We start from the raw sequence: 19,421 nt of genomic DNA on the forward strand, positions 1-19,421 counted from the left end.
AGGGATCAGTAATTGGACTGCTCCTTTTTAGCATTTACTTCTCAGAAGTCAAGGCCAATGTCAGTGGTCTCTGGCTGACTAAATTTGCAGATGATAGCAAATTAGGCACTGTCATTGAATCTTACACTGACACAAATGTTCTCCAGGAGGGGCTGACACAGACAAATGACTGGTGTCAGAGTCATGGACTAAAGCTAAATGCCAAGAAATGCATAAGGGTATTTGTGCCCATTGAAGTCCTCCATCCCTGGTAAATATCATATTGACAACACACCCCTTAGAGTCGACCCAGTAGTCAGGGATTTAGGGACACACATAAATAATAATCTAGGCTTTGATCATAAGGTGTCTAGAGTGGTGAGGAAATCATTCTACATTGCGCAACTTATAAACAAAGGTATGGCATCTAAGTCCAAGGAAGTCATTGCTCCACTGTATTCGAAATTCATCAGAACTATCATTTAGTACAATGCCCCCTTTGGTATATAGCAAATAGAAAATGAGCTAGATTCAAGAAAAGCACAAAATCAGGGTGAAAAAATGTAGGCCTATATGAGATCACTGAATGCTTAAAAAAGCGAACAGTGATTAATCGACCCTATGTAAGCAAAAGCTTACAATTTTGAACTGTCAGAACAGTGATTTTTTTTCCTAGGAAAAAAAAATAGTTGTTCCAGCAAAAAAAAAAAAAACACTTTAAACATTACATTAAGAGGGGGACTTTGCCCCTTACACCCCCCTACTTAAATATACCAACTCCAAGACCACACTACAGTGCCAAAAATGGCAAAGTAGTGAAACGGCCAAGCGGATTCTTTCCCAGGGAAAGAATTCACTTAAAATCCGCTTTGATATTTTGCCATTTCAGGCTTTTGAGTTCGACCAAGACGCATTCGAAAGAATGTATCTTCAGTCTTCTAATAGGGAAATAAAAAATTCTTAATAAAATATTTTTTGAGAATTTTTTCACCCCAGTGTTGTGCTTTTCCTGAATCTCATTTTGCATTTGCTGCATTTTTTGGAGGAGTGGTGGTTGGTGTTTTTTCCCCGTTGGTATGTACCTAACCAGGCATATCCAACAAGTGGAACGTCCACAGAGGTTCCTCACTTAGAATACAGGGCATCGGTAATATGTCCTATGCAGACCGCCTGAAGGCCCTACCTCTGTATTCTGTCTCCTACAGGCTTTTGAGGGGAGATCTATGCCTGGCATACAGGGCATTGTCAAACTCCACTCTGATAGACCTCCTGCATATCCACAAAACAGTACCAGAATTACCCATTCTAAAGACTTAAGCTTTGGCTGTGATACAACTAGGACCTGCTGGAGAAATAGGTATGTATCCCAGAGACTACTCCATCTATGGAACAGGCTCTCCATCCATTTGAAGCAGAGTTTCTCCCTAATCCAATTGAAGTGCAACTTGGACAATTTGATGGGAAACCGGAAATTCATCCCTGGTTTGGAACCTATGTCTCTGATGCAAACAGGTAACTTGTAAATAGCTCATTTCTCAGCCCCATGCTTACACTTATCAAGGGTATGAAAACTCGTCAGAGATTTGGGGTGCATGGCTAGGCTTAAAAAGGCCCTTGTGGTCATTTGTCTAGTAAACACCTACGAACCTATGACCCTATAAAAATGAAAGCATTGTGGAAGAGGGCTACCATATAGTTCCAACAGTAGTGGGAACAACAGAACTAACAGAAAATAATTTATAATCATACTAAAATATGCTCCTAATACAGATAACCCCATATGAGCTACAGAGAGACAATCCTGGGCACATTAAGGGTGCTAAGCAGAGCACTGTTGGCTAACATCAAATACTGAAGCAATATTGATTTTATGTACTTTAATCATGCCCTGATTAATGAATGGAGTACATTTCTAGCAAGGTGTTTAAAACAAACTAAGCATTTTTAGAAATTAAACCAAGAGCTACTATGTAAAGGTAAAATGTTTGTGTCCCAAGAAAAGAGATTGTCACGGCAGTACTGTATATGTCTTCATCAGTATAAGGCCAAAAAGTAATGCTATTTATCTTTTTGCATATTAAGCTCTTTCCTTTGTTCATTTTATTTAAAATGTGTTCCTTTCATGCCTCGTTTCATCTAGTCCATGAGCTCACATTGTCTAGTGCTAAGCTATAACAAACTGTTACGGGCCCAGCCACATCAGTTGTCTCAAAAAAAAAAATCAGTAAAGGATTTTCTGGTAAATTTTGAATTAACAACAGAAAAAGGAACAAAAATATCTACATTTCTAGCCACTGAAATGTTGATTTTATTTTAGAGTAATCCAGCTTTAGTTCCAACCTTGAGCCTTTATGGATTCCTGTTTTAAAGTAATTAAAACTTTACTGTGAATACTGTGACTCTTAGCTTTTGGGAAATCAAGTCTATACAATTTTCATCTATACAGAATAATATTATAAACTTTAATTACTTTAACATTACAGACTGCACTACAAACATCAAATGTATTATTATAGTTTAGAAATGGTATATCAGTAGTGAGCCTCTATGTAACACATCCTCGATCGATTTTAAACAATTCAAATGATTAGTTAGCCTGATTTTCCTTTCAGTATAAGCATGTTGCGTTATAGCCAGTGTTGTTTTTTTTTACTGTGCTTATAGGTTTGTACGTGATTACTAAGGTAAACTGCCCTTGTTGGCAATTTAAGGCTAGCCAGTTTCCCTTTTGATGCTTGAATTAACCTAACTCATTTGGTGTTAAATTGGCCTTACGCATCCCATGGTTGATAATTATATATTACCCCTAATAAGAATAGCTGGGATCATACCATAGATAATATGAGGGGATCCATCCATGGTATAAAGCATTTAGGAGTTGTTTCTGTCCAGTACTTCTAAAAGGGGCAGTCTCATGGCACATTTTTTGTTTCCAACTTGAATATGGAAGAGGGTGAGCTTTGTTTTAAATGTATAGGGAGTCTGTTCCAGAGCAGTGATCTCCCCTGTGAGATATACCAGTCCCTCTAAACTATTCTGTTAATGTTGCAGAAAAAGTTTATATCCCCAGACTGAGTATTTCGGATGCCATTTGACTGCTGATGTGCAGTAAATCTGTCAGTGTTGGGTCAGAGGATGCCTTGTATGTTAGACAGAGGTCACATCTTACCAGTCTGTACGATACTGATTATATTGAATGGGCTTTGATATATTGTTCAGGGCTTGTATCATTGTAGTAAGGTATCTCTGTAGTATTCCTGTGGGCATTGTAGTTTTTACTGACGACCAAGCATAGGGACAATGGTATCATTGGATATAGGTATAATCCCTTTGTTTATAAGCTGTGAAATACAGAAATACAGAAGGACTTTCTTACAACAATGGACATATGTGAATGTAAAGTTAGGACATTATCCACATAAGTTCCCAAATCCCAAATGGGGGATTGTGTAAATAGCGTTGGGCAGGTCAAGGTATACACTATATACCATTTTGCTTTTATCCATTACTTAGGTGTCCTTTTCAAAAAGTCTTCCAGATTGGGTATGTATGACCTGACTTTGAAGAATTAAAACTGAAACAGGTCCAGTGTTTGGAGTTCCCTATGTCCTTATTGATTGTTTCCATGATAAGAATTTCCATCGCTTTACATATGAGGCTGGTCAGACTTTGCATCTGTAGTTGCTCGGGTCTGCAGCAGGTTCTCCCTTATGCAGAGGAATGACTGCAGCTGTCCTCCATTTGCTAATTACAAAACCTGTATGGAGGTACAGATTGAACAGTGTTGTTAGCAGTGAGGCAAAATTGTGCTTCATGCTATTTAAAATGCATCCAGGGATACTTTCACAAACTATTGAGGAAGTATTTTTAGCTTTTGATAGTGCTTTTAGGACTTGGTCTTGTGTGATACTTGGAGGTGAGCAGCTTCACTCTGCTTCTACCATAAATATTCCAGCAGAGTGCAATGATTTAATAATCATTTTACTCAGAAACACTACAAATGGCTCTGTACATTGCTGTGGTATTTGGTAATGAATTATGTACATTCCAATAGATTTCTTTCTTTCTGTTTCCTTAAACTTTCAAATAATATCTAACATCTATTATTTTTCCCACAGCTACATGTGTTATTTATCAAAGTGATAGAAAAGTCTCTACCTACCTTTAAGGGGGTGTTTTCTCAGGATGCCCTAATCATACTGTCATCCTATTTATGGTGATAAAAGAAAAGCACAAGGATACGGTAGATAGAAGGAGGGGAACCAAAAAAAAACACTGAAAAAATCATCCCCGAAATTGTAAGCATACATGTCCATATGGTTGTTAAAATTAGCCATACATTTCCTACTATTCTTATAAGATACTTTATATTAAACTGGTTAAATCTGATAACTGACACAATGCTCTTCAGTGGGCTTATTCATATATGAAAATAAATGTTTGTTGCTATATACATCCCTAAACAACATAAGTCTTTGTTTTTTACCATACCATCCTTATATTGCTTTAAGCTATTTTCTACTAAGATCATTTCTTATACAAAGTTAGTAATGATTCTTTTTTGCTATATACTCTACTATTATTTTTTAATTATCTAGCTTTTCACTTAGTCCCACTGAAATAGTATTTTTCTTTGAGTAGAATGTTCTTTTTCTTATTAAAAATAAACTGTATCTTGGCTTTTTCATTCCTTATGTTAGTAGAATCTATTGCATATTCATCACTCTAGCCTTTTACATTCCTGTGTATTTTCTTTTGTGTCAAAGACAGTAAAAATCAAAAGCAAGTGAAAAGTCTTAAATGTTTGTGTGTGTGGGAGGGGGTTCTTTTGTTGAATGTTCATTTTTTAATGGCAAGGTTCATTTAATACATGTTTTACCTGAAAACAGGTAAGTGGGTTTTTATTAGGTGTGTGTGTTTGTGTGCATGTCTGTGTGTGTGCGTGTGTGTGTCTGTGTGTGTGTGTGTGTGTGTGTGTGTGTGTGTGTGTGTGTGTGTGTGTGTGTGTGTGTGTGTGTGTGTGTGTGTGTGTGTGTGTCTGTTCTCTTTGCTGTGTTTGTGTGTTAGGGTTAGAGTACGGGTTAGTGATGTTTGATTGAGTGATGGTTAGGATTAGGGTAAAGGTTAGTTAAGGCAATAGATCTTCTGCTGTACGAGAATCTGTGGTGCTGCATGTGTGTCTGAACGTATGTAGTGATAGTGTTACAGAAAGAGTTTAGAAGGGCAAGGTTAAGGACAAAAGGACAACTGTTAGTCATGCATGCTAAACCTAACCCTTCCCCAACCCTAACCCTACACATTAACCTTAAAAAAAAATCAGTATCACTACCACTATTCAGTCAAACATACTGAATGTTGTGATGTGGGTTTGGTCTAAAGATTGCAAATTTTTTTTTTTTTTTTGCAATATTTTGTAGTTTTGATGTTTTTACTGTGATACTGTGAAGCTTTGAAGTATTTTTGTCAATGTTTTGCTCAATATTTTAACATTTTGATCACTTACAATGTACTAATATATATGTGTATATCTACACATATCTATGTATCTATATATCTATGTCTATATATATATATATATATATATATATATATATATATATATATATATGGGTCTACCTGATAACACCGACACGCCAAAACACCGACAACGAAATAACCGACACGACAAAACCGAAAGTTCAAAACCACGAAACTTCACATGCCTGACAAACCACAATCCCGACAATCAACAAAACAAATAACTGTCCCGAAAAACACACACACAACACAAGCACACCAAAAACCTTACAAACCTACACTAAACCTTACATACACAACTATATATGCACTAACCTTAACCCAAACCCTAACCCTAAGGTCCGTCACTATCACACACTTACCTTACCCACACCCTAACTCACTTAATCCGCCCCTAACCCTTAAGTCTGTCACTATCGCACACTAAACTTGCCCGCACCCTAACCCTAACTCACTTAATCTGTCCCTAACCCTTAAGTCCGTCACTACTGCACACTTACCTTACCCGCACCCTAACCCTAACTCACTTAACCCGCCCCTAAACCTAAAGTCCATCACTATCGCACACTTACCTCATCCGCACCCTACCCTAACATCCATCACTATCACACACTTACCTTACCCACACCCTGACCCTAACGTCCGTCCCTATCACACACTTACCTTAACATGTCGGTGTTCTCAAAGTCGGGATTCTCAACTGTTGGTCTTTTCTGTTGTCGATCTTCCAGTGTCGGTTATCTCGCTGTCGGTCATTTGCAGTTTTGGTTAATTTAGGTAGACCTATATATATATATATATATATATATATATATATATATATATATATATATATATATATATATATATATATATATATATATATATATATATATATATATATATATATATATATATATATATATATATACACACATATATATATATATATATATATATATACATATATATATGTATATATATATATATATATATATATATGTGTGTGTGTGTGTGTGTGTGTGTGTGAGAGAGATGAGTCAGTATGCATGGACTGACACAGAGATTATATCAGGGAGAAACTATCTAAATTATTTTCCAACTGCCATATTTATGGTTTCTAATAATTTTTAAACATATATAAAAATTTGTAATAGTATTTAATTCTTTGGAGTATATAAAATGCCTTTATCTAGTTTATTTTTGGTAGGTTCAAAATCAATATACACTTGGCATAATTAGTAGTTAAGGATAACTCTAGACGTTGTTTTAGGGCATGTATGGAAATATTAAAAAAGTAAAGTCTTATAGTAAGTAATAGTTGATTTCAGGTACCCTCAAAAAAACTCATACAAAAATCTAACTTAATTTTATTTTTGAAGCTAATTGTTCTGTCAGATAATTTCTTATTTAAAGTATTATACATTTTCTAGCCTATCATATCTGTGCTCAGAAAATGTGTCCCAATCCTAAGTCTGTAATCCTCTTTTGGTATGACTTTCCTCAAAATCTGTAATATTTCAGTGTCACTAATCCCCATATTGGCTGTCAGTTCATTGTTCTCATTTTATAGGCTTCTTAAATTAGAATGAAGCTGCCTTCTTCATTCATTCCATTGTGCTCTACTCCCTTTGTTCACTTAAACTGAGTAAATTGTGTGAGAGCCACTGAAACATCATTGCACCTACCTTAGTAAGAATTAGTCTCAATAAAATCCCTAGTTCCATTCTTCACACTTTCTCTTTTATTTCTGTTGTACACCTTTATAATATAAATTATTCTATGCCTTGACATATTTTTTGTATTTTATTTACTTCAATCTCAGTTTTCATTTCCTGTTATATTAGTCACTTCTTGCACAATAAATTGGTTTTCTTACCTATTTATTTACTTATTTATTAAAAATTGTTTACTGGGGTAGAACACTGACCAGTTCTGACTGATTTGATTGGGCTTTTTTGGGGGGTGTGCCACCTTTAAAAATAATTGTTTGGTGATCTTGGATCACATGATTTCTGTTAAGCATTTAAAGGGATCCTTAATCTTGTTTGTTATTATCTGATGAAGTTTTAGTATTGACAAAATGAAAGCATTTATCCTTTTGGATTTTATATGGGAATTTATTCATTAAAGTGAGTTTGAATTGTTGTTGGCGACTGGATCCTTTTTTTTTTCCTCTTGTTTATAATTTGGTTTTCAGCTCAGGAAGTAAACTAAAACCAGTACTGCAAATATCACTTCACCTTTTTGCCTACTACATATGACTATCAAATAAAAATCAGCATCAAGTTTTCCTTAAATATGTGTATCATTGCTTTGAGTGACTTGTTTATTAACCTTAATACTCTTTTACGCTAAAAGCAATTCACTCTAAGTCAAAATCTCTCCACTGTCATCACATATTCTTTCACTCCATTTATTTTACACATTTCTATTTCTAGCATTCTTGTTCCTTGATTATGTCTTTATTTTATTTAGATCATTTAATAATCCTCCTTACACTTTCTGTGCTGATATTTTTTTATCTGCTGTTACATCTTACTGTTTACAAGTGTACTGTTGTTCTGCTTAATAATTCCCCAAAATGTTCTTTATTTCTAAAGGTTGTTTTCCAATACAAGTGCATTTGCTAAATTCTTGTGTAGTAAAACATGCCAAGTCCTCATTTTATATGTCTTTAAGTCATTCAAGCTTAGATCTTCTCCTTATCAGAACTACCACCTATATTCCTTCAATATTATAAATCTTATCTGTTCATTGTACACTTAAATTTATACCACTGTTATTAATTGTGTTTGCAGACCTATTATGCATTTATTAATTAATTTATTTATTTTTATTTTACATTTGTTGACTGGGATAGTCCAACTGGATACATGTCCATTTTCAGCCGAGGCCCTGGGATAAAAGCTCCAACACAGATACATTCAGAAAAAAAATATTACATATAGTAATTACTTATGAGAAAAAAATTATTTTTGCAGACTTGTTCAAGCAAGCTAGTTTTCAAATACAACAAATGCAGAATTAAATTTAGTTTATATACATACCTCCTATTTAGGCTACAGGACCCATACCTCAGATAAACATTTACAAATGGTATTCATAATAATAAAGGCATCTTTTTGTGGACTGACTCAAGTCAAACAAGTATAGAGTTAGATCATATCCAGAAATTGAGATGGTTTAGTTTCTCTGCTAGAGTGAGCAAGAGGATATTAGTAAGTAATTAGATAAATCTACCACACCACATATGACTGATTCTAAATCCTCCTGAAAGGCAAATCTTGGAATATTGATAAAAGATACAGACATTCAACTATATTAATTGATTTGATGATTTTTACTTTGAAACAATATTTAATAGCTATGTATAGTATGCTTATTCAATGAATTTAGAGGAAGTTTATCCTGTTGCACTGCATAAGGACATAATCTGCTTAGGGTTGAAACAGTTGTTTTAATACGAACAGCAATATGAGTATTCACAAAAGAAGAATATTTACAATCCAGCAAATTGTCTGTTACCTTAGTACATGATAATATTACAGACTACGACTTTTAAAGAAAATTAATCCAGTTATAGTTATGTACAATCCTAGCTGTGATACATTTATTGTCTATGAGCATTTTAGAATATTAACCATAACAAATATAAGTTTTTATTCAACACTGTCAATCTGAGCTTGTTTATTTAACCTGAAGCTATGGAGTATAGTTTAACACACTAAAATGTGCTTTGCTTGATTTACTAGTGTGGGTTGTTCATGTACAATTAATGATTAGACTGAAGACTATAATTTTTCAGACATTTAGTTTCCAACTGTAGTGTCATATGCAATTGTCAGTAATTTTGAACCTCTAATTCAGTAATACTGTGTGGTTCTTATAAGTTTTTCCCTTTTGTTTTCCTTCAGAACTTCTGTCCTCGGAATTTCATTTGGAGCTGCATTTCTCCTTCTTTCCTTCATCGTTTTTATCTGTTTTGCTGGACAACTTTTGGTAGGTATCCAGGAACATACAAATACCACAACAATTGCAATAATCAGCCATTGGTAAGGAATTGTTTTACACACTAAAATGTGTTTGTTGCAGAATAATTATTAACTCACTTTATACTTATGCAGATAGCAGAAAAAGCAAAATCAGTCATTAATTTAAATTTGGAAAAGAAATGTGGTTTTACTTAAGCCACTATCCTTCTATGACATTCTTGTCATGTCAGGTGACATGAACTTATAGTCTAAAATCAGTGATCTATACAGCTTCTATTATTTTTGCAGTAGAACCATTGATCTCATCAAGTGCTCACTTTCTGGAAGACTAAATGGATGTGTCTTTGGAAGACAAGCATCAGTGTAATAATCAGCAGTATGTTTTTAATAGCATGAAGTGATCTTTGCCTTTCAATTATAACTTATATGGTACATATTCATTTAAACTTTTGATATAACTAAGTATGATGAAATCCAAAAAAAAATAATAATTCAATAAGTTGTTTTGCATTACATTAATTGTCAGTGTTACAGAATTTCAAGTACAACTTTAGGATTTTTTTTATTTATTTTACATTTGTTAACCAGGAAAGTCCGACTTGGAACGAGGCCTAGGCAGAAACACTCCAGACGCATGTCTTTGTAATTAAAAAACTGCTGTGATGATTAAGAAGAAAAATCAATATATTTTGCTGTGTGTGGACTTGATTGTTTCAAATATTTATTTATTTGCTTTGAAATCTATTAAATTTAGACAAGGCAAGATTAATTTGCAATTGCTGCATCTTCAGACTATTTCAGACTACTTCTGTTATTTAATAATCACACTTAAAACACACACTTTTTAAACATGAAACTACTACTAATTTTAGGCATATCAAACCTGTTATGACCACATGCATGACTAAATACTTTGATATAAAAAAATAACCTCACATTTGACTGTCTGCTTTTATAAGCTAAGACAACATTATAAAACTATATACAAACCTGCTAAGTACTGTTATATTCTATCTGTCTAAGGCTGCACTATACTGCATGTCTTGAACGTGTACAAAATGTATTATACTGTATGATGTGATTACTATCTGACAACTAACTTACTATGAGCCTGTGCTAACTGGCTATATTTACTTATGATTGTAAACCTATTTTTTGTATGTGTATTCCACCATCTTTATTAACTTGTTCACATATATTAATGTACCTCATATGTAACTGGAACTTTTGTAACTGTAGCTTTTCTCCCTGGGTCTCTGCTGAAAATGGACATGTATCCAGTCGGACTTTCCCAGGCAACAAATGTAAAATAAAATATAAATAAATAAATATAACCTACTTTTGTTTGTAGAATATGAAAGTCAAAATGTATTGCAGTATCACCAGTGTTTTCAAATATGCTCTTGTATTATACTGCATTTTAATGGGTCTATAATAAATCAGTGAAAACCACTTTAATGAACAGCATTTCATCGGAAATGCCATTCATTGAATTCCACTCTTCTGGGGGGCTGTAGCCCCCACACCCCTCACTAATTATGTATACCAACTACATTTTCTGATCTTCAATGTTTTATATATATATATATATATATATATATATATATATATATATATAAAATGGGTCTACTTTTACTTACTGAATTCACACTACTTCAAATCGTACATCACCAGCTCCACTTCAGATAAACAGCATTAAACCGAAAGCACAGACTACAGAACTTCCTTCTCTGGGAAACGAACCACTTGACCACCAGGGGAAAAAAACTCAATGGAAAGAAACTAAACCCACCCCAGTGGGGGCTTCACCCCCCCCCCACCATCCATAACTAAATATACCACCTCCGAGATTGCACTACACTGGGGAAAAGACAACATTCACCCTGGTTAACCCTTACCATCCAGAGTAACTGAGCCAGATGTTTTTAACTTTCTTTTTGACTAATGAACATATGAATAAATTGTTTTTGTAGACAATGAGGACAATAAATACTTCTCATATTTACATTTGGTAGCCTTCAGTCATCTATTAATCAGGTTATAGACTCTTTTAGCAATACCCCTCTTATACAGTTTCCATAAGCTACCTTCTCTTTTTCTTCCTTAATAATTTTGAGTCTGTTAAATTCCACCAAGAAGGCTATAGATATATATATATATATATATATATATATATATATATATATATATATATATATATAGATCTACCTTCAATTGACGAAAGTACTCTCCACCAAACGGCAAAAGCACATGCTCACTGCACTGAAAGCTTACTTTCTCGGAAACTGACAATGCTGAAAGCATAATCAGCGAAATTACCTTGAATGCTGAATATAGGGCATATTGCTTTAATAGCTGTATGAACATACTAACATCTACAATGTCGGATTTGTGCAGAATCACTCCCGGAGTCCTGGGGGAAATATATTTTACAGGTAAATCACAACGAGGAGGTGAGACCTTAACTACAGAAGGTTGCATGTATCATTTACAAAGTTGTTGGAGATCGCAGTACAGTGGGGTAAGGGAATTTTTCCTTTTCCCCACTGTAGTGCAGTCTCAGAGTTGGTATATATTATATATGGGGGTGCAGGGGGCAAGCCCCCCTGCAAAATGTAGTGTAGTATAATTGTTGTTTTTTCTTTTTGTTCTTTTGTACACTGTAGTCCGTTCAAGTGAGTTTGATGATTTAGCTTTCAGCGTTGTTAGTTTTCATGCAACTCAGCTTTCGATTCAGTGAGTTCATGGTTTTGACATTTGGTGGATCGTACTTTCATCAATTGAAAGTAGATCCAAACATATATATATATATATATATATATATATATATATATATATATATATATGGGTCTACCCGATATCATTGAAATTCCACTTCATTGAACTTTAGAAACAGGAGACGACTTTGCTGAAAAGGGACTTTATTAATAAACATTCACATCAAAGGATTTTTACTCTGGGAAAAAAGTCATTTGGCCACCATGGCAAAACAAACACACTGAAGCATATCAAACACACCCAACTGGGAGTCTTCACCCCCCCACCCCTCCTAATTAAGTATACCATTCCGAGATCACACTATAGTGGGGAAAAGGGCAAATTTCCCCATGATGGCTTAGAGTCTCCTTTACTGGAGTAAAAATCCAGTGATGTGAATGTTCGATAAACTCCATTTTTGGAAAAGTCATCTTGTGTTTCTAAAGTTCGATGAAGTGGAATCTCGATGACATTAGGTACACCCATATATATATATATATATATATATATATATATATATATATATATATATATATATATATATATATATATGTGTGTGTGCATATATACATTCACCCACGCACTTGCCTATGTATATATACAGTAAACTCTCAGTTAACTGGAACTCAAGCAACCAGAAAACAAAATCGAAGAAATACAGTACAATTTTCATGTGTTGCACTTTCTATTTTCCCCCTGCAGAAACATACATTACATTTTTAGAGTTTTAGAGTTTTAAAAAGGTAGATAGGAATAAATTCCTTCTCTCCCCGACCTAAGAACAAGTCAAACCAAATAGTATAGGGTACCGAATTAGTCAGGCTCATTTTTAATAGTAACTCTCAAGCAACCAGAAACTACCAGTTAACAGAGAGTTTATATATATATATATATATATATATATATATATATATATATATATATATATATATATAGACACACACACACATATATGTTTTATATATATATATATATATATATATATATATATATATATATATATATATAATTTGTGTTTTAAATACACACACACAAACACACATACACACACACAGACAATGTGCCTTCATCATTCCAAGTGATTAGTATTATTGTGGAATTTGTTATACTTCAAAAATTATCCAAAGGAGGTTATCATATTGATGTGGTTTTGTTTTACATCCAAACATTTTCTCCACAGAATATGTTCTGTCTTCCCTCTGTGAAATACTAGGGACATAAATTTTTCTGTCGCTTTGTCTCTCCACTGACACAGGTCTCTGAACTGTTCTTTTATTTGAATAATACTGTAAACAGTGAGACAGATTATTCATTTTTCAATGAGCCCCTTTGAATTTCATTAGAATAATCCTCAACAAAAGCTTACATGAATTTTAATTTCATCTAAAAAAGGCTTATTAAATTACAAACTTTTATTAAATTTTTACCTCACCCTAAAGGGTCACCTAGCCTATTGTCTTGGCTATTGATTCATGACTTGATGGTGCTCTTGGAAACATCTAGTTTCATATACACATTTGGCCCTTTTCTAACTTGAGCTTCTGGCTAGTGACCTCTTTAATTTAGTTTATTGAACACAAATATTTATATATATATATATATATATATATATATATATGTGTGTGTGTGTGTGTGTGTGTGTGTGTGTGTGTGTATCTTAGATGTAGTCACCACTCCTAGTGCCAGATTTATTGGCTGACAGTGTCTTTAGAATATAGCACATTATGTGGGACATGCAAAATGAGGTAATATAAAATTGCACAGATAACCAAATGGTGCATTCAGAGAGTGCAGAAGAAAGTATGAACAGGGAGAAGTCAGACAGGTTTTTTACATACCCTATCCTCTCAGCTGCATCTGAATTCAGCCTCATTTTTAGCTATCTCCTAAAGTTTTCATCTTCCACGATACCTAGGTATATTATTTGCTGAGAAGTTGCCCCACTGTGGTAAGTCCATTGACTCAAATGTAGGTATGAATCATCACATACTTGTAGTTGAATGGGGCCAGGCAAGGAGCTCTCAAATTGCATAATTTCAAGTTGTGTTGTGTGATAGATGCCCCACCTCCTGCCACAGTGCTGAATAATACATTGGAGTGACCATGCACACAGGCGTTTTAGGGAAGTGAAGCTTCACCTCTTCAGTGAAACAACCTTCAATGTTTGCCTAACTCATTGCTAGCTTGTGCCTGTTGTAAGTGGTCAACAGTCTCTACCAGGAATCTACCAGGGAGGCATGACATTAAGTGTGCCCAACATGTTTCCATACCTCCCTCCCTCCCTCCCTCTGAAAGAGATAAGCCTGTCATTCCCTCCCAACCATCATCAGCTACTCCATTCCTCAAGTTTCTGGCAGAAAATGACCATAGGTCATAGTCATAGTTCTATTTCTCGTTGTCATGGAGTTGATAGAGGAAATATTTGTAAATCACTTTTCCTTTATATGACAAATGCCTGGTGTTGAAATAAAGTGAATAAAAAATGAAACTGTGATGATAAAAAGGTGACATTTTGACAAAGCTGCCTTTCATCAATTGGAAAAATTGTGATAAGCAGTAAAATGTGGTTTCCCTTGTCATAACAGTCTCAACTAATATCACTCAAAAGAAAACACAGTTTGCATATAAAAGTCCTTTTATATTTCTCTTTGCAGAAAAGTAAATGCTCATCTAGAGATAATGAATAGAGTTATACACTGTCCTGTACCTGTACCAGAGAAAGTACAAGTTCATGCTACTCTTTCACTGTTATTACTTATTATTACTTATTAGAAGTAGTATTTTTTTTTTTTGCTGTGATTTATTGGGTGGATTTTCAGTAGCCTTTGTCAATTATGGCATTCCTTTTAGTAAATATTAGATGTATTTTTCCCATTCACTGAATGTTGCTCATTTCTTATCATCTGCTATCTGATTTCAGAAAGCTGGCATGGGCAATGCCTTTAACAACCACTCAGTCAATAAGTAAGAAGTAAGTCTGATATCACTGCTAAGAATACACATTTGGTGTGACGCAGGGAATACTTTTCTAGAAATAATTTACAAAAGCAAGAGCTACAGCTTTCCAAATAATTATTCAATATGCTTGCATTGTCAGTATGTTTTGCACAGATATTCTTTGTTATTATAGATTAGTAACATGCAGTAAGTACTGATTTTGCTAAATACTTTTATTGCATTATCTGTGTTAAAGAATTGTTCAGGTATCTTCGAGCAATAATTCAAGAGACAGTGAAAGCCAAGTCTGTAGCCATTTTTAAGACCTAAGCATTCCTGTTTCAACTTATTGCATATACACTCTGACACCCGGCATCTAGTTTTCTCCATACATTAGTGAGATAACACAGTGGTTCAATTGACAGGTGTACTCACCACTGCAACAGGTCTCCATATTTAATAGCATCTCTCACATTTAATGCCAGATAATTTGTCATGAATTATATAATTGGTGAAAATCAACATACTTTAATAAGTTTGAAGACAGCCAACATGTTCTTTTTATTCTTCATGTCATTTTACATTATGAAGAACTTAAACATTTAAAAAAACACTCATCATTGTGATGTACTGTACTCAGTTTGTCCAACAAATAATTACCACAACTCAGTAAGGCACATATTTATTATGGTCTAAGCAGAAAGCTGTCTTAGGCAAAGTTCAGTTTTTTTATTAAAGACCACGGATGCTTAAGCATATATAAAATGCATGAATATACTGAATGATTCAGATGTTAGCGGGTGATCTAAAAACACTGCTTGAGTAGTTTTATATCACCAATCAAGACTCAAAATGTTAATGGTGAAGCCCTCATGACCGACCGTGGGTAAATCCAGTATTACCCACACCCATCCGCAGGTTATTGCTATAATGTCTGCTCATGTATATTATGGAATGCTTGCGTAAAAATGTTTGTAATATGTTGAAGTTTTTCTCCCCTGGTCTCCACTGAAAAGGGTTTTTTGACTAATCCCAGTTGGACAAACCTGGTAAGCAAAACCAAATAAATAATATAAAAAAAACCTGCCACAAATAAAACATTTAAAAACAGCATATATGATGACAGAAGACTGGATACCATAGTCGTTAGTATCTTATCGCTTGATTCTTTATACAACTTCTCTAACATATGAGTTCTGTGGCTTAATACGTGATTTAAAATATTTTTTTTCTTAATCTGCTTTTGGTTCTGTAACAAACCTTGCCATCTGAAGTATCTTCATCTAAACACTGGTGGTGGGATTAATTATGTAACAGGTTTCTGCACTGTGCAAATGCATCATTTCTATCACACAGTTTATGAAAACAAGGTCATTCATTGTTTGAAAATAATGTGTAATGCATTTTCAGATAATATGTGATTTTTAGACATTGTTTTAGTCAAGATTTTCTCTTTGTCATTCTTCCAGAGACAGCTGATTACATAAAATAAGGTGCTGTATTTCTAGTGTCTTCTTAGTATAAATATGCTTTTCTTTTCACATAACCTGTGTGTTGAATGATGTTCTGCATTTGCCAGTGCAAGAGTTTCAAATGATTTCTGATGAGTTCTACCTTTGTTATTTTATTTAAATGTTTATCTTTTTGTTTTCTTCCTCCCCACCCTTGAATTCCAAGATCCCTCAGTCCCATCAGTGATGACTTCTTCCATCTTAATCCCACTTTAGTTCCATCAGCACCCTACATCAAGCCCTTGTGGACATCCTTTTCCAGTGGGGATTTAACCTGATTGAGCTCTTCATCATTTGTATGCAGCAGTAAAGGGAAGTGCTGGGAGGCTGATGAGCTGTCATCCATGAATTTCCAAACTTCTATGGATAACTTAATACCCATTCCTATGTCAACCTGCAGGTAAAGTACAGCCTGCAACACTGGGCCTATCAAAAAGATGAGTGTTCTAATTCATTCTCAGTGTAGTAAGACAGTATGCAGTACTATGTAAACACACACATACACACACACACACACACACACACACACACACACACACACACACATGCACACACACATGCACACACACATGCACACACACACACATGCACACACATACACACACACACACACACACACACACACACACACACACACACACACACACACACACACTGCTTTATGTCAATACTCAAGACCATCCAGCCATCCATCTGCCATTTGGACTCAGGCTATAAAATTTGGACCTGTCTCTCCTATTGGGTGTTTGAACCAGCATCGAATGCCCACTCCCATCACAACCTTCCTGGCTCATCCAGTACCCAGGTTGGTTAATCAAATCCAGGGCTACTGAGGTGCAGTCGAAGGTTTGTATTTTCTCCCATGAAGATAGCTAGCTATAACTTTCATAGAGGTTCTGTCTCAATATTTGTCTTCAGCACTTTTCTCATGGGTAGGACTTAGAAAATTCAAATCATGTATCACAATTTTCTTAGACGTAGCATGAACTACAGAAAATTAAGCTCTTACGTTGCTTGTTCTTTACCTAGAAAATGTCAGCACTCGTCAGAGACAACATGCAGAAAATAAAGTTATATACTGATTAGATTATGAAATTGTTAATATTTCTGTTCAGATTTGATTAATTTTAGACTGGGTTTACATTACCATTTTTTTTATGGATGCAGTATATTATAGAAATCCAAGCTAAGATATTATTGACTTATTACCTTTACAGATTCCTCTTCTGTTGCACAAATTCAGTGTGTGAGATAGAAACCTACATTGTCCAAACCCAAATGTTCATAAGATAAATGGTGATAAATGATTTTTAGACAGGGTTTCTAAAATATCCCCCCCCCCTTCACCTTTGTGATGGATACAGTTATTTTTTTTCCTTAAACTCTTTCTCCATCTGTCCTCCCTAACCAACTGGACTATGCGTCCTTTGAGTCTTGAGGGTTATGCTTACTGCCAGACCAGGAGATGTTCCTGGATGGACAGATGTCTGGGTGTATGTAGGCACCTGATTGACCCTGGATTACACAAGCTGGTTCCAGTGCAGGTATCATCCTTGACAACACTAATATTTTTCCTTACAATAACTCTTACTTCCCCACTGAAACTTGGCCAACAATATTTGTAACTGGCCCATGTGCACCTCTGTACACTGGACATCCACAATGCAGTATGCAAATGCTCTTCTTGCTGGATGCTTCTCACCAGCCTATGTGCTTTTCTTCTACAACTCCCAGACTCCAAATAGTGTCAGTATAACAGCAAAGTGAAGAGTTTCTGTCCTCCAGGATGGCTAAAGAAGTATTGGCTACTCAGACTCTCCCCAGTGGCTGATTCCTCAAGTGCCCAGGCCACTATTTGAATCTGTGTCATCACAGGTTTGTGGTTGGGACTTTTATTTCCCTATGTATGCAGCCAACTAGATTAAGTTAATTAAAAACAACATAAGCTGAAGTTTCTTCTGTGTACAAATTTGAATTTTCTCATACACAGTTTGTGAATGTAAAAATGGTGCCCAAGGTCTAAGTTCTATAACTTTTCTGCCAGTATATGCATCCTAGTGCTTCTATCATGATTTGTCCCAATCATTCCATTTAAGTGCTACAATATATCACACCAAAAAGCAATATACAGTCAATGAGTGTACTTTTTCAGTTTCTTCTTATTGTTTTCCGCTAATCTTTTGAAGTCAAGCATCTGATATAGTTTGCACCATTATAGAAGTGCACTTCATAATATTGAAATGAAATGGCACTCCTCACATCTCAACTTCAAACATGAACCAGTCACAATAAACCATAATCCTAATCATATGTGCATGTCTGTGTGTGTGTGTGTGTGTGTGTGTGTGTGTGTGTGTGTGTGTGTGTGTGTGTGTGTGTGTGTGTGTGTGTGTGTACAATTGTAAATTATAATTAATTAATTTATTTTTTTTTTATTTTACATTTGTTGACCGGGCTAGTCTGACTGGATATATGTCCATTTTCAGTACAGGCCCGGGGAGATAAGCTCCAAGACATGAATAAAATACAAATACAAATAACAAATTACAAACTACAAAAAGCAAAAAAAATTGTAAGAAAAAAAATAACAAAAATAGTAAAAATATAATAAAAATAACCAGGCAATGGTAATATGTGCAGTAAGGCATAGAGGTTAGCACTGGGTTTGTACAATGGTAATATGTGCAGTAAGGCATAGAGGTTCACACAGGGTATGTACAATGGTAATATGTGCAGTAAGGCATAG

The 19,421-nt window shown here is 34.7% G+C and overlaps 1 protein-coding gene across 1 annotated transcript in view; it reads left to right on the top strand.

Moving 5' to 3' along the window:
* Positions 1 to 19,421, top strand: part of ADCY2 (adenylate cyclase 2) — a 4,311,002-nt gene that overhangs the window by 3,815,291 nt on the left and 476,290 nt on the right. The window contains exon 15 of the mRNA XM_044065410.1: positions 9,393 to 9,477. Coding sequence (XP_043921345.1) covers positions 9,393 to 9,477 — 85 coding nt within the window. The remainder of the gene's footprint in view (positions 1 to 9,392; positions 9,478 to 19,421) is intronic.

The sequence above is a fragment of the Protopterus annectens genome, chromosome 3.part0 (assembly GCF_019279795.1).
Source record: "Protopterus annectens isolate FY-2018-M chromosome 3.part0, PAN1.0, whole genome shotgun sequence".
NCBI classification, from domain to species: Eukaryota; Metazoa; Chordata; order Ceratodontiformes; family Protopteridae; genus Protopterus; species Protopterus annectens.